Source organism: Gymnodraco acuticeps, unplaced genomic scaffold (genome assembly GCF_902827175.1).
Source record: "Gymnodraco acuticeps unplaced genomic scaffold, fGymAcu1.1, whole genome shotgun sequence".
NCBI classification, from domain to species: Eukaryota; Metazoa; Chordata; class Actinopteri; order Perciformes; family Bathydraconidae; genus Gymnodraco; species Gymnodraco acuticeps.
In genome coordinates this window covers 806,992-820,777 of record NW_022990743.1, presented here as the reverse complement: position 1 = coordinate 820,777, position 13,786 = coordinate 806,992, and the positions used below count along the sequence as shown (strand labels likewise).

The 13,786-nt window shown below is 40.9% G+C and overlaps 3 protein-coding genes across 5 annotated transcripts; 1 reads left to right on the top strand and 2 right to left on the bottom strand.

Annotated features, from left to right (window-relative positions):
* Positions 1-210: 210 nt before the first annotated feature.
* Positions 211-2,751, bottom strand: rpl37a (ribosomal protein L37a). Its single transcript, XM_034232094.1, has 4 exons — positions 2,525-2,751; positions 1,660-1,788; positions 1,415-1,497; positions 211-352 (listed from the first exon to the last, which is right to left on the bottom strand). The coding sequence occupies exons 1-4, from the start codon at positions 2,525-2,527 to the stop codon at positions 289-291; spliced, it is 279 nt and encodes a 92-aa protein (XP_034087985.1). The 5' UTR covers positions 2,528-2,751; the 3' UTR covers positions 211-288.
* A 12-nt stretch (positions 2,752-2,763) lies between these two features.
* cfap410 (cilia and flagella associated protein 410) lies at positions 2,764-5,173 on the top strand. Of its 2 annotated transcripts, XM_034232090.1 has the most exons (7): positions 2,765-3,012; positions 3,159-3,177; positions 3,329-3,375; positions 3,522-3,751; positions 3,903-4,053; positions 4,151-4,250; positions 4,333-5,173. In XM_034232090.1, exons 1-7 carry the CDS (start codon positions 2,936-2,938, stop codon positions 4,495-4,497), a joined length of 789 nt encoding a protein of 262 aa, XP_034087981.1. In that variant the 5' UTR covers positions 2,765-2,935; the 3' UTR covers positions 4,498-5,173. The 2 variants fall into 2 exon arrangements, with proteins under 2 accessions (XP_034087984.1, XP_034087981.1); XM_034232093.1 differs by lacking the exons at positions 3,159-3,177; positions 3,329-3,375 and having other exon boundaries at positions 2,764-3,012.
* Positions 5,166-13,469, bottom strand: orc2 (origin recognition complex, subunit 2). 2 transcript variants are annotated; one of them, XM_034232088.1, is made up of 17 exons: positions 13,369-13,469; positions 13,089-13,160; positions 12,803-12,958; positions 12,578-12,616; positions 11,765-11,851; positions 11,548-11,637; positions 11,424-11,455; positions 10,717-10,774; positions 10,345-10,637; positions 10,142-10,251; positions 9,926-10,058; positions 7,465-7,561; positions 7,237-7,383; positions 6,993-7,164; positions 5,784-5,845; positions 5,569-5,687; positions 5,166-5,476 (listed from the first exon to the last, which is right to left on the bottom strand). In XM_034232088.1, exons 2-17 carry the CDS (start codon positions 13,156-13,158, stop codon positions 5,393-5,395), a joined length of 1,749 nt encoding a protein of 582 aa, XP_034087979.1. In that variant the 5' UTR covers positions 13,159-13,160; positions 13,369-13,469; the 3' UTR covers positions 5,166-5,392. The 2 variants fall into 2 exon arrangements, with proteins under 2 accessions (XP_034087979.1, XP_034087980.1); XM_034232089.1 differs by lacking the exon at positions 12,578-12,616.
* Positions 13,470-13,786: the final 317 nt, after the last annotated feature.

Sequence of the window (13,786 nt, the reverse complement as noted above, 5' to 3'; positions counted from 1 at the left end):
TCCTTAAAATCGCTGTGGATTAAAAACAGGCAAAGGGTAATGTGGCAGAGCGATAGATTAAGTATAAAAGGTTATTAGAGCGCAGGCCAGAAAGACACTATTAAATACACATTTCTTATAATATTGGAACACCTTTTGATGTTGGAACCCTGATCTCTAGTGCGACTTCGACACACGTTTTGATCTACATTATAAAAACAGACACAATAATTCCGCTCCAGACAGATTTATTTCTTGATGTTGTGGCCATGTCCAGGGTGGGTTAAACAATAGAAAAAGTCCCAAGGTTTACTGGTCTTTCAACTCCTTCAGCCTCCTGATCGCAGACTTGACTGTGACAGCTGAAGTTGTGCTGCAAAGACAAAAAACAACATTAATACTTATTCATTGAGTATGCATTATAATTCAATTTAAACCTTGTTTATCCAATTGCTGTCCCTTGCTTCAACAGGAGCTTACCTCTCTAAAAAAAGTAAAGAAAAAACTTGTTGCCGCATTCATGAAGGTCCTTTTTTAAAAATAACTTTCACATAAAAACTCCATTAGGTGATCTTGCCTTTGTTTCATTAGTTTTTCAATATAAAAACTTTTCCTTTGGCAATATAAAAAACAATGCAACCCTTTTTTTCTTCGTATAAGTCTACCCGTAGCCTTATTTAAGGGTCTGTAGAACAACCTTATTAACAGTATATTGGAAAACATTCCTGAAAACCCCTTACATTACATCAGAACGTAGCTGTCCACAATCCCAAAGATTCTTCATTTGAAAGATTGCTTGCTTTGTGGTTCGGCGACAATGCTCAATGCAACGATGATGATTTAAGGTTTTGATGGTAATTGGCAAAGCAACCCAATAATCTTTCCTATTGTGGTCTGGGAAAGGCTGCTACCATATTAAGTTAGGAAATGTACCATCACCCTTGACACATCAATTAACATCTCGTTCACAGATTGGCAGTTTCCCGTCCAATTTAAAATTTGAACAGCGGAAGCTTTTCTTTAAAAAGTCAAATGTCCCTGAAATATCTTACAATTTACGTTTCTTAAAAAACAGGAGGGGAAAAATACAAATCATTGCGATTTTTAAACATGTTGTAAATGATCGGTCTGAAAAGTCTGACTCAATTCCTTAGTTATCCATTTCACATGTATGGTAAATCTCATTATGTTTGACAAACTTGCTCTGTACAATACTCAAACATTGTGTGACACTCAGCTCCAGGAGAAACCTGTATGGCTGCTTCCTTTTCATACAGTTCTTCTACGTTTTACTCATTTACTGTCAAATATTTGCAGCAAGTAGAACTACATCATCTAAAATAGAATTGTTGATAGGGGAATCAGGCTTAGCAACAGCTGAAGATGCCGCCCTAAAACATTCATTCTCAATATGAAATAGTAAAAAGAAACCTACTTGTATGTCCAGGCGCCTCCAGCCACAGTCTTCCTGCAGGACCCACAGTGCCAGATGCCAACGGCCCTCCTCTTCATCTTGGTCTGTCGAAATACATTTAAAAGTGGCATCTTGTCAACAAATACACAATATAAAAATGTTTTACATATGCTGCAGGTTTTTACATTAATATATACACTTTAAATGAACCTGAATAAGATCACAAGTTAGGTGGAGCTGTTTGTGGATTTTATAGTTGACCTTACCTTGCCACAGAAAGAGCAGGTGTATTTTGCGTGCTGGGAGATCTCAATTTTCTTAACCATCTTCCTCAGCGACGCGCCATAACGCGTGCCATATTTACCCACGATCCCCACCTTCTTGGTACGCTTGGCCTGTGAACAACATTAACACATACAATGTTCAAAATATGCAACAATAATGTAGCTGTAGAAGCAGAACCCCCTCTGATATATTTAGCCGATACTGCTACCCCTGCCACTCAACTCTTAGGCAGCAACTGTTACTAAATCGGCAACGTTTTTGCACAATATTCTAGTTCTGCTTATACAAAAAGCCAGTTTAGTTCTAATGATTACATTTTCTTACAGCTGAGTTTACAGAACACGACCACATGTCACATCAGCTTTTTTAAATGAGTTTACACCATTAAGTTGTGAAACTCGTAGAACCAGGCTGCTGTGTTAGCAGTGGTGTAACCAGCTAGCCTAGCTTCCGTTAACCAAGCTATCCAACGAGCTAACCTACACCCAGTCAACAACAGTGTATACAGGTTTGGGGACTACAACCCTCTAGAAAAAAAGCATTTACGTTTGCTTTAATTTGAAACCTGAGGGTCCTCCACGTAAGCAAGAATTATAGTATTAATGCTAATATGCCTAGCCCACCCGGTACATGGTCTCAGTGAGTAGCAATGGAGGCAGCCATTTCTGTCTCACTAGAACATGAACACATCGTATTTGCTGGAGAAATAATCCCCAAATCGCCACAAATAACGGGCAGGTATAACAAACAAGAACATTGTGAAGCCTTCAAATATGTGATTAAATCAGTATTAGCTCAGGAATTGGTAGATTGACACGGATTAGCAAGGGGACATTTTCGGCTCACCATCGTTTCAGTGGAGACGTAGGTCCAAAGAGGGATTGCTCACCGCGCAGGCGTGATTTACCCACTCGGTTACGTTGCATTGTGGGACTTAGAGTTTCCAAAGAATGCAGAGGCTACGACTTTTTTCAAATAAGTTATTTTATTATTGCATACTTATAATAACAAATAATAATACATTTATCCACCAGCTCGGATAATATTATAGAAATATAATGACGGAAATGATTGTAACTATGGACGCGTCGGTGGATACGCGCACGCGCACTCATGGGGTGAAACAACATCCTTGCTCCTTTGCTGCTGAGTTGAAATGTTTGTTGACTTAGCCTGTCATAATGCGGCATTTGTTTCTTGTGAACATTTAGTACATTTAAAATATTCTTTCTTAAAGGCAAAGTCAGTTATTATGCTATGAAGCTAACACGGAAACAGGTTCTCGCGAAGGCTAAGGCCTCCGACTTGGAGAGCGTGAAGAAACTGAACTGCTGGTGAGTGTCGTCATTTTAAAATAATAGTTAACGTAAGTCGTTTTTGTAGCTTGTTGGTAAACGTTAGAGGCGTATGGTCGACAAGTCCAGCTTATTTGGTATACGTCGCATTTGTAGTAACGTCACACTGCATTTTGTTTTTGCAGGGGATGCAACCTGACTGATGTGAGTGTTGATATGATATTCTGGTTTAGCATTGTAATACTATTAATGCTTACATGACTTTGCTAGGTATATTTATTATTAAGTAAGTGTTAAGTTAAAGTTATATGCAAGTATTGCTATAATAGTGTACCCTTATGCTCTATCTTCCCAGATTTCCATCTTCTCTCAAATAGCTAACATTGAGGTGCTGACACTTAGGTTGGTCTTTTTAGTCTTTGCTGTGTCTCTTTCTGACACATTCACACACGTCACTGACACCACATTATTTGTTACATCTGCACAGTATCTTGAGATGATCAGTGAATCCTGTCTGTGACGTCTTCTCTTTTTCTCCCTCTCTGTAGTGTCAACAGCATCTCGTCCCTCTCTCCTCTGGCTGGCTGCCTGTCTCTGTGTGAGCTCTACCTGAGGAGGAACAGCATCCCCTCCCTTTCTGAGCTCTCCCATATGCGCCCACTGACGCGCCTCAGGGTGCTGTGGCTGGCAGAGAACCCCTGTTGTGGAGCTGACTCCAGCCAGTACCGCCTCACAGTGCTGCGCTGCCTGCCTCGCCTCCAGAAGCTCGACAACCAAGGTGTGTGTGTGGGCCTGTGTTCGAATTAGTTGCACCGACAATAACAAAAAAAACCATAGAGCTATTGACTGGAGCAAAATCTGCAACGCTAAGGTTTGACTTTAGAGGACAAGGTGAGGGTTGGATGAATCATCAGTGTGTGTGTTTGCAGTGGTGACAGAGGATGAGATTGCACTTGCTCTCGTGGAGGGTGAAGAAGTCAACACGCCTCCAGGAAGTGTCCAAAACCAGCTTTCAACCAACGGACATCCAGAGACAGAGACAGAGAATGATCCGCTCAACTATAACATGGAAGAGACCAAGTAAGCCTTTTGGATTGACACCACAGAGAAATAAAATAATAAATCTGTCAAAGTGCAGTCGACATATTGAGAAAAACACATTTCTCATATTTTTCAGCAAAATCAGAGAAGAGCTGGGAATGAAACTCCTCTCCAGAGACAAGTTCCCCTCCCTGTCTTCTCCATCCACCCGAGAAAACAAACTGACATTGAAAAGGGTAAACTTCTCACCTGAACAATGCTTTCTAGAATTAAAAAGCGACTAACTATCTCCCTTATAACTTTAGTTTTATTTTTCAGACACACACTCTCGATGCAGTTCTGCTGCTGCTGCAGGATTTGGATGAAGAGGAGCTTCGCTTTGTGCACACAGCTGCCACAAACAGACTGCAGACTTACATGCTGGATTCAGAAACACTGACGTATTCACTGCAGACACAGAAAAGGGCAGAGATCCAACACTGAAACATTTCATAGCATGGAATCGTTTGCAAGACTCTCTCTTCTTCTTTGCATCAACCGTAGCCTCACTGACAAAAGGGATTATTAAAAATCACCCTCCACGTTATTTTGATCTTTTACCTTACAAATGCATGCATGGAATGTTTCACTGACCTCTTTCCTTTTTGTTACAGTTTACACATGTGGAGTAGTACTTAAAGGGGCCCTATTATGCTTTTTGGGGTTTGTAAATGGTCTGCAAAGTTCTCCCACACATTCCCCCCCTGCCTGAAACCCCCCCATTGGACTCCTTTGTTTACTTCCGTGATATAAAAGCTTTCTCATTTCTCTAATTTCCCCTCCTCGACTCCTATCCTCATGTCTTAGTCCCGCCCACAGGAGATGCGAGCGGAGGAGAGAGGAGGGGAAGCAGCAGGCGTTTGGAGAAATGAGAAATCCTCTCCGTCAATTACGGGCCAAAAGTTTGATTCATAAGTATTAAAAGTAAGCATAGGACACCAAACCAACTGTGACCTGTTTGTCCGCAGCATCTACGCACTGTACAACACACAGAATAATAGGGCCACTTTAATTGCGTTTTTTTTAACGCAGCATGCCTACCTGCCTTGAACAAACAAAAGAATGTACGTTTTGCAAAATGTCAATCTATTTCTGTAATTAAAGAGATGAAATTGCATAACTCACAAAGTGTTTTAATTAAACAGATGCTGTCTGAAAACATATACATTAAAGCACAAGGTGTAAATGTCACAGTGCAACAATGGGGGCATTATTGACAAGTGAAACTTTACATCAAATATTAGATGTATTCAAGTGGGCATTTATATCAGTGATGGAAGCAACCAAAATATTGATTTGCTGGTAGAGTCAGTAGCAGATTTACACAAGTCCTCTCTTTTCAGTCCCCCTCTTCGTTCTCCAGGAAATCCATCAACGTGCCCGGATCCACAGCGACGATCAGGTACTCCACTCCGTCTGCACCCTGGTGAGTCATGGGAACAATTGTAAGTGAGTCTGCTGAAAGCAATGGCAGCCAATAAAGGTTGGAAATCCTTAAGTTAAACAGGGCTCTACCTTGCGTGTGCGAATGAGTTTGTGGTCTCTGAACTCGGTCAGCTGAGTCCTGAGCGTGAGGTCAGAGTTCACCAAGAACGACTCTCGACAACGCTGGTAGAAATCTTGGAATGACAATCCTGCACCCAGCGATACAAATACGTTACAATCTTAAATCTACACACAATCATTTTAAGAAGAAGTTGTTACATCATGTTGAAGCTTTGCGTGTGCACCTGTGTATGAAGGGTTGTCTTTGTTTTCCAGCTGGAAATTCACCAACAGTTTGAAAATTCCTCTGCAAAAAGAAAGAGAACAAAGCCATAAAAAACTAAAGCAATTCGAGAGTGAATTATATCAAGGTTTAAATAGCATCGAATTAATTATTCCAGACTTATATTGATATTTGATTAAATATTGGGCCCTGTTACGCTAATTTTAAGGTTTCATAATATCTTGTTCCTCTTCTGTGACATGGGTCCACCCCTTAGCCTATCATGTACAATGTGTTGAAGCGCTAGCCAATAGAAGCCAGGGCTGCGTCTCAGGTCGGTTAAATGGATTCCTTGCTTCCCTCACTTGTGTCGTTTCCCTGCATCTAGTCCCTCCCACCAGGGAAGCATGGAGGGACGCAAGGAAACCACGAGAAGCAGGGAAACGTGAAGCGACGTCCGTTTGTGATGATGCCGCACAGCTGATCGTCTGACAGCAGCTCTGTCCCCGTTGTTTTCACAAACACCCCCGCCTCTGTTAGTACACATTTACTGACATATACATTTGTATCATCTGTTGTAGATCAAAATAAATAAAATAAGAACTCATTCTCAAAAAAGATAAACGCCGTTCTTAAAATGTATAAACGTATATCGGAGCGAGTGTCTGAGGATTTCACCGGAGGATGGTCTGGTGGTTCCTCGGTTATCGCTCCTCGATCCTCCGGCAGAAATAAGCGCCATGGGACGCTACTCAAGATGGCGCAGACAAATCAACTTCCGGTGATACCGAGACCGAGGAGCAAGGAAATGAAAATAACCGACCTGAGATGCAGCCCAAGTGTTATATAGCTATGTCACTATGTTACGGAAATAAACAATGGTGTCCAATAACGGCTTTTCAGGCAGGGGGGGGAGAAACTTTGGGAATTTAGCCTTTGCAGACCATTTACATGCACAAAAACCTATATAACACACTACGGTTAAACTAAATAAAAACAATTGCATAATAGGACCCCTTTATCAGTTAAGTACAATTTTCATGCAAAAAATATGGAGATTTCCTTCCAATCTTGATATGTTAAAGTGAATATGTTCTAGTTTTGGAATGACAGAAAAATACATTTAAAGCCACTTTGAGAAACTATGGAAATGTTTCCCAATTTTCTGACACTTCCTATATTTATCGCTTCATAGACCTAACTTTTGAATCTAAAAAAACAATGCTGGTACCTTGCATTGGGTGTCAAGCTGCGTAGCACGTGTGTGAGCGAGGACAGGGCGAGAGCGCCGGTCTGCTGCACCAGGAGCGAGTTTTCATAAGACGTTTCCTCTGTGTAATGCTGGAAGGACACGCACTCCCACCACAGCCAGTTGAACTGGCTCTGCTTAAACTGGTCCCACACTGGAAACAGGAGAAAGTCAGCAACAAATACTGACTTGAGTAGAATAAACATACACACTAGAAAACACCCACCCAATGGAGCGTTAATGTGGTCCAAAGAAGCCACCAAGTGCAGGTTGGGCAGGGATGCCAGCTGCCCCAGTGCACTCTGGGTCTTCTCTCCTCGTAGCGTTGGTCCATCGATGTTATGGATTATCAGGTACAGATGGAGGTCTGGGCCTGTAAGTAGATGCTTCCATTGTAAAACACATCATTTAAACATTGGCTTTATAACGGGAAACAATTGACAGTCACACTTACTGTCTTTTAGGGTCTGAGCGATGAACTGGATCTGGTCTGAGGGGGTCCGGAAACTTCCCTCGTGCTCTAGAGCCTCACATGTCAGAGCATTTAGGATCTGCAATGAAAGCATATTATGATGAGTATAGAAGGGCAAAAACGTTAATAAATATTCAGCACATTGAAGAAAAAACATGCACCTGTAGTTCTTAAAAGTCTTGATCAGTTATCAACCTCGTCTTTGTTTTTTATGTTTAGTCGCATCTGTTTTCATACTGCATTACCCTTTTTATGTTGTTACTTTTGGGTTTTATGGTTTTATTGTACGTAAACATTGTTTAAAAAAAAGTCCTTTAAAAAGTGCTATGCAAATAACATGTTTTTATAATTATCTATTGCTGGCTTTTTTCCTTATTGGAAATAAGAAACCTACAGATTGCCAGCCTTATCAGCCCAATCCATGCACATTCCTTTGCAGTTTAATTGTTGTTATAAAACGGACAAGTCAAATCAAGCAATCTGTCGGTTCTTAGCCATGATATAATGAGCGTATATCACGGGTAGAATTGTAGTTACTTTTCACAAGTCCTGTATCTCTCTGCGTCTGAGAAAAGCTACAACCGTTACAACTGTTACATTACGTCCGTTACGAAACTAACTAACTAACAAAGCTTAAGATGGAAACATTTAAGGTTAACTTCGACCTCCGGGCTGGCCTTACTATGGAGGAGTACAAAAAAAAAAAAAAAGCACCTAAACGACAACATGCAGAGCTACGTGAAGAGCAGGGGGGTATACTACGAAGCAGGATTTTCGCTTAGCCGGCTAAATTCAGGGAAAACTCCGGCTTTCCGGTCCTACGAAGCTGGTTCTCTTTTTAGCAGGCTAGATCTCCATGGTAACTTATGCTTAGCGGCTAACCTGGTCGGGACCAGGTTAGCCGCTAAGCATAAGCATTCGTAGTATACCCCCCTGGTTAGGTTGCAGGCTAAGAGCTCAACTCAGTGAAAGCACCGCCTGCTGACCAATCAGAGCTCAGTGTGCGGAGTTTAAAGCGATCAAGTCATATTACAGGAGAAAGGAAATACAGAAAAACTGCCGTTGCAGGAAAGACGGCCGGCAAAAATCACCGACTGTGTGAACGTGAACATTAATAGAATATCACCTCCCATCTTCAGAGCAATCTGACTATTATAACATTAGCGTTAAGAAAGCTTACTTAAATATCTGCCACAACATAAGTACACTGAGTGCAGACGATGTGTCCCATTATCATTCATATCACATCATATCACATCATAATGTTGTATCATATGTCTCCTTATCTGAGTCAGCTGAGCCGTATCTGGCCGTGCAACACTCACAGTGTCACATACTGTATGCAGAAGTATTATTTTAAGCAACACATTAAGTTGACGAAACACTCGAGACAAATGTAATTAAAGTCAGATCGTGTTTTAGACGGGGCCGTGATATCATAAACCTGTTAATGTACGCATTCAAACAGTTGTTCTGTCACCAGCTGTATTCACCTTGCAGGTGCAGCTATGTGGCTTTGATCCTGGATAAAGTGTTTGAGTCATGGATGTTTAAAGTTTAACTTCTTCATATGTCTAATATTAAAGTTCACTTTTCATTCAGGAAGTATGACGCTGCGCTGTCAGTACGCTTCTCCATGTTTGTGATTGGTCGAATGCTCCAAATACCACCCCTTTCATGTGAACGCGCACCTAACTAGATAGGACACGGCTGGCTTGAGCGATCCACTTGATAACCCGCGTCGTAGTACCGTTTAGCGAGAGCGGGTATGTTTTGGATTAGGCCAACCGGCTAACTCAAACATATCCAGGTTAGGTTGAACCAGCTTCTTAGTACAGGCCCCAGGTAGACCAACTGGAAAAGTACCACCATACAAAAGCTTTCTGATGCGGGTCTTAAAAGAAAGCAGAGAAATGATGACCGTTAGTGGCCACAGGTGCGAAAGCTATCTCCAGAGCTACGGGAAGCCAAATCTCGGGGACCGGAGAAAGTGGAGAAATATTCTCGCCATGCCGAGCAACAGCCTAGAACAACCTCAACCTACAAGTAACCACGTAAGCCTTGCTACTGATGCTGGACAGGTTTTCAGTGGCAGCACAATAAATGGCAACATACACATTAATGTAAATAAATAGCCAAATAATGGATCATATGTTCGCTAGCTGTTAGTGTTGTTGCATAGCAACCACCTCGCACTATGTTTTGTCAAGGCAACGGAGGGACTATTTTATTTTAAACATCATTATTTAATCATAAAAACTATTTAAATTAGAGTGTGTATTTTTCTTTCATATTGCCACACTTGGTAACCGTTATAAAAGCAATAGCTCACTTCAGGCCGTGATATATGCTCATTATATCACAGCTAAGGGGCGTGGTTTGGCCCGAGCTATTGCTTAAATATACACTGTACCAATAAAAGCATTTTCCTGTGCACACTGACCGATTTAAGAGTAATGGAGGGGAAGAATCCGTTGACCACGAGGTGGATTTCCTGAGCCAAGTGAGACACACGGAAGTCCTCCAGCAGAGACTTTTTGCTGCCCAAACCGTAGACGATCACACTGAATCCCAACCTACACAAACAAAACACACAGCCACTTGTACCAAATACAAAAAATAAAATAAAAAAACATTGAATAAGGAAACCACACTCAACTGTAACTGTAACATCCATTTGCTAAAGTGCTTTCTGTGTTTGCTGTAGAGCTGCTGGATCTCTTTGGCGCAGCAGGACGGCTTCTCCCCTAAAAGCTGCCCCAACATCTCCTGTAGACAAAACAAAGAGGAGGATGCAGCTTTAAAACACGGGAACACAGCAGCTTGTAGAATACATGGAAGTACAGGCTGTTTGTCCCTGACCCTGTCCAGTTTGGGGGTGTGTAGCCGCTCCAGGGTCCGGTCTGACGTCAACACCTTAGAGTTGCCATGGGCTTCGAAATACTCCTCCACCATACTGGGCTGGTTGAGGGCTTCGGACTTGCTCTTCTTGGCGGGGGTCTTGTAGAGAGCTGCAGATGATCCTTTTTTTGGAGTCTTTAAGTTCTCCTTGTCCTCTTTCTTCACTTTCTTTTCTTCCTCCAGCCCGTCTTCATCGTCGTCCTCCCCAGAGTCAGAGGGCGACAGCTCGCTATCGCTGTCTTGCACGCTTGGAGCTGAAAGCATCAAAGAGCTTAGCTGTACTCCAACTTTAAATATCGGAGCAGTAAGAGAATTTATGAATGTTACACTCACTGGTGATTCTCTTCCTGAGCCTGTGGGGGGTTGTGGAGACAAACTGAACCTTCTTGCTCTGATAGAAACAGAACAGGAAATAATGAGAACACATCTGACACTGCAGCAATTTCACCTAATCACATCTGCTCACGAAAACAATGATGCTGGATGTGATATATATATGTGTATATAAGAAGATAACAAGTAACTTTGATATTATTCAAAGTACTTATTTGTGCCACTGAAAGGTCCAAATTGATATAATAATTCATTTGAAATACATAATCTGAAAAATTATGGAAAACATCCTAGAGAGTAACAAAATGTTTGTTTTACTTTCACTTGATCCCAACTGTTTGTTATAGTGTTGTCTGCGTAAAACAACATTGGAAACGTCAGCGGACAGAGGAGTGCCGGTGTAGTCAGTTTGTTGTTATGGAGTACAGAAAGCGTAGCTCAGTGTTATCTAAAAAGTCTTTTTTAATGTCCTGGCTGAATATTTTGCCAATTTTCTCAAGGTTGATGCCTCGTGAGATTTCAGAACCAGTCTTCTCAGGGCAAGACTTGGTTTTGACAGAATACCAAACAGACCTGATCAAAGGAAATCGAAAGAAAAACATTTTATCTCTCCAAGGGCTCTTTCCAAAAATGTATTCATACACAATATCAGCCAAGTCCTTTAAGTGGACCTACCTTATTAAGCTAAAAATCCCTTCTAGTCTCACCTTCTGTGGCGTCCTGATTTCACCTTTGTTGTCTAGTTAGAGAGAGGGAAAGTGGACTTAGCTGAATATTAATAGTCAGAGCAAAGAATGGACACATTAAAATAGTGAAGTGTGCTGAACTCACTGCGGCCTTTCCTGGTAGGAGTCGAGGGCTCAATGTCGGGGGCTGAGCCGAAGGACACTTTTTTCCCGGGAGTCCTGGCCAACTCACTTGCTATTTACAAAAACACAAAGTATGTTACATCCTGGAATCTAAAGGAATAATCACATGATACAGGCAGCTGGTGTCATGCAATAAAGAGAGTGTGTGTGTTATGACGGAAGAGGACTGAGGCTCTCACCAGTCAGGGCCATGCTGTGTCCACGCCTGGATTTCTGAAAGGAGAAAATGGACGATCCAGCCACTCTGTGCACTCCCTCATCATCTTCTGTGAAAGCAAGGAAAAGGATGGAACTGAGATGTGTCCGATCAAATAATAATTGACAGCAACAAACTCAATGGACTTGTGCTAATTCACGCTGTACCAGTAGAGCTGGAGCTGGTCAATTCCAGCGTGGATCAGTTGTGAAAAGTGATCGGACGTTATAGAATTTTATATTAGATGGCGATAAAAAAACGCTCATAATAAGTTGATCAGAGCGAATTTCCATTATCACGACCATAATGGCGGAGAAGTGAAAAATAAAGCCTGTTCAAATAAAAACCGGGAAATAATAATATATTTCAGTATATTTTAAGATGAGTATCGTGTTATTGTAAATAGTATTTTTGTCCTATTTTATCCACAATAATCCAAACATTACATTTTCATATCATGCCATTGTAGTTTTGAAAATATATTTAGTGGAATAATATACTGTGTGTACATTTGTTATAAATGTGAATAAAAAATGCTTCTAGAAGCATTTAAGTGTTACACAATAGAAGATAACAACAGTAACACACACTCTTCAAAACAGTTTCAACAAAAACAAACACCTTATAACCTAATAATGACTTAAAAAACTGGCAACTTAGTGTATTCTTAGTGTTAGAAGGGTATTGATTTATCTCTGGCATAATTATTTGTTCACAAGTCTTTGCTGCTGGTGGTGTTTTTATTTCTATAAAATGTCTTTACTTTTTTAATGTAATGCATGTTTGCACAACTCACTGCATTGTGATACTGTTTCAGCCCATCTGTGGGAATTCCCTGTTGAACAAGAAAACTAATACAAATATTTTGAAGAGAAAGAAGGGTATTGATTTGAATTATTTAACAGCAAGCTTTATAAAAAATACCCTATCAAACACATCGAGAGCTGGGGGGGGAAACCTGACAAGTAGACTAGTAGCAAGGTTTACTACCCCTAATATGTATTCAATAATTACACAGTACCTTCTGCATTTTCTGTTCCTAGAGCTTCTATATAATGTTGCTCATCAAGGAATACATTTTCATCCCCATCATGTTGTGCATCCTCTTTGGGCCGACGTCCAGCTTGGCTCTTAAACGAGACCATCTTCTGGACAGCCCCACTGCTGCTCGGGACACCTGTAGTTACACACACAAACGGAGAGTAAAACAGAGGAGTTAGCCATCTGCTCATTACCAAAGACTGTGTATATATGATGCTCATAACACAACACATCTAAGCAAGATAGAGGTTAAGTGTTGTACATACCCTCCTGTTTGTCCACGATGTGCTCCAGAGCATCTCCATCACCAATGAACTTCACCTCCAACACACTCATGGCTAAAGAGAAATACAGTATAGAGTTTGACAGGAGCTAGCTAAAAGCTAACTAAGTTACAGTTCACACAAACTATACATTCAAACTCAATACAGACAGTACAGTGTGGTGTAAGTTACGTTAAATTTGTCTCGCTGTGGATTTACATGAATGTCGAGAAGAAAAACGGAACACGTACAGAATAAATATGTTCAAACTATGATAACTTACCAGAAAAAGAGTCACTGTCGCCCAAGGAAAATGTAAACAAAACTAATATAAGCTGAGAGCTACACAGTGCAGTGTGACAACTTTCCGCGCCATCCTCCTGAAGTTTTTAAACCACGTGACAAGTGAAAGGTTATATGGTGGCCAATCAGAATGTAAGCTTTACTAAAAACCACATTTCCCAAGATGCACTTCGTACAGTGGTTCGCAAGCTCCTTGCTGCTGAGACGACCTATGGTTTAATGATTATTTTCAACAAAAATAGCAAACACAACTAGTGAATAATGATACAAAAATAATAAAGCGGCAGTTAACCACTGTTATAATACATATTGTTTTTTTATATTGATTTCCTATTATAATTTTTAGACATATTTGAGATATTATTCAAGAAACTATTCAAACATGTTACTGGTTACAT

What these genes read in the sequence shown, in the direction of transcription:
- rpl37a (XM_034232094.1), bottom strand. An exon ending in CCTGCTCTTTCTGTGGCAAG is followed by an intron (nt 1,498 to 1,659) that starts GTAAGGTCAACT and finishes GTATTTCGACAG; the next exon opens with ACCAAGATGAAGAGGAGGGC. An exon ending in GGAGGCGCCTGGACATACAA is followed by an intron (nt 353 to 1,414) that starts GTAGGTTTCTTT and finishes TTGTCTTTGCAG; the next exon opens with CACAACTTCAGCTGTCACAG.
- cfap410 (XM_034232090.1), top strand. Translation starts at nt 2,936, where the DNA reads ATGAAGCTAACACGGAAACAGGTTCTCGCGAAGGCTAAGGCCTCCGAC. An exon ending in ATTGAGGTGCTGACACTTAG is followed by an intron (nt 3,376 to 3,521) that starts GTTGGTCTTTTT and finishes CCCTCTCTGTAG; the next exon opens with TGTCAACAGCATCTCGTCCC. An exon ending in TATAACATGGAAGAGACCAA is followed by an intron (nt 4,054 to 4,150) that starts GTAAGCCTTTTG and finishes CATATTTTTCAG; the next exon opens with CAAAATCAGAGAAGAGCTGG.
- orc2 (XM_034232088.1), bottom strand. Translation starts at nt 13,158, where the DNA reads ATGAGTGTGTTGGAGGTGAAGTTCATTGGTGATGGAGATGCTCTGGAG. An exon ending in CGCTCAGACCCTAAAAGACA is followed by an intron (nt 7,384 to 7,464) that starts GTAAGTGTGACT and finishes ATCTACTTACAG; the next exon opens with GCCCAGACCTCCATCTGTAC. An exon ending in AGACAACCCTTCATACACAG is followed by an intron (nt 5,688 to 5,783) that starts GTGCACACGCAA and finishes CGCTGGGTGCAG; the next exon opens with GATTGTCATTCCAAGATTTC.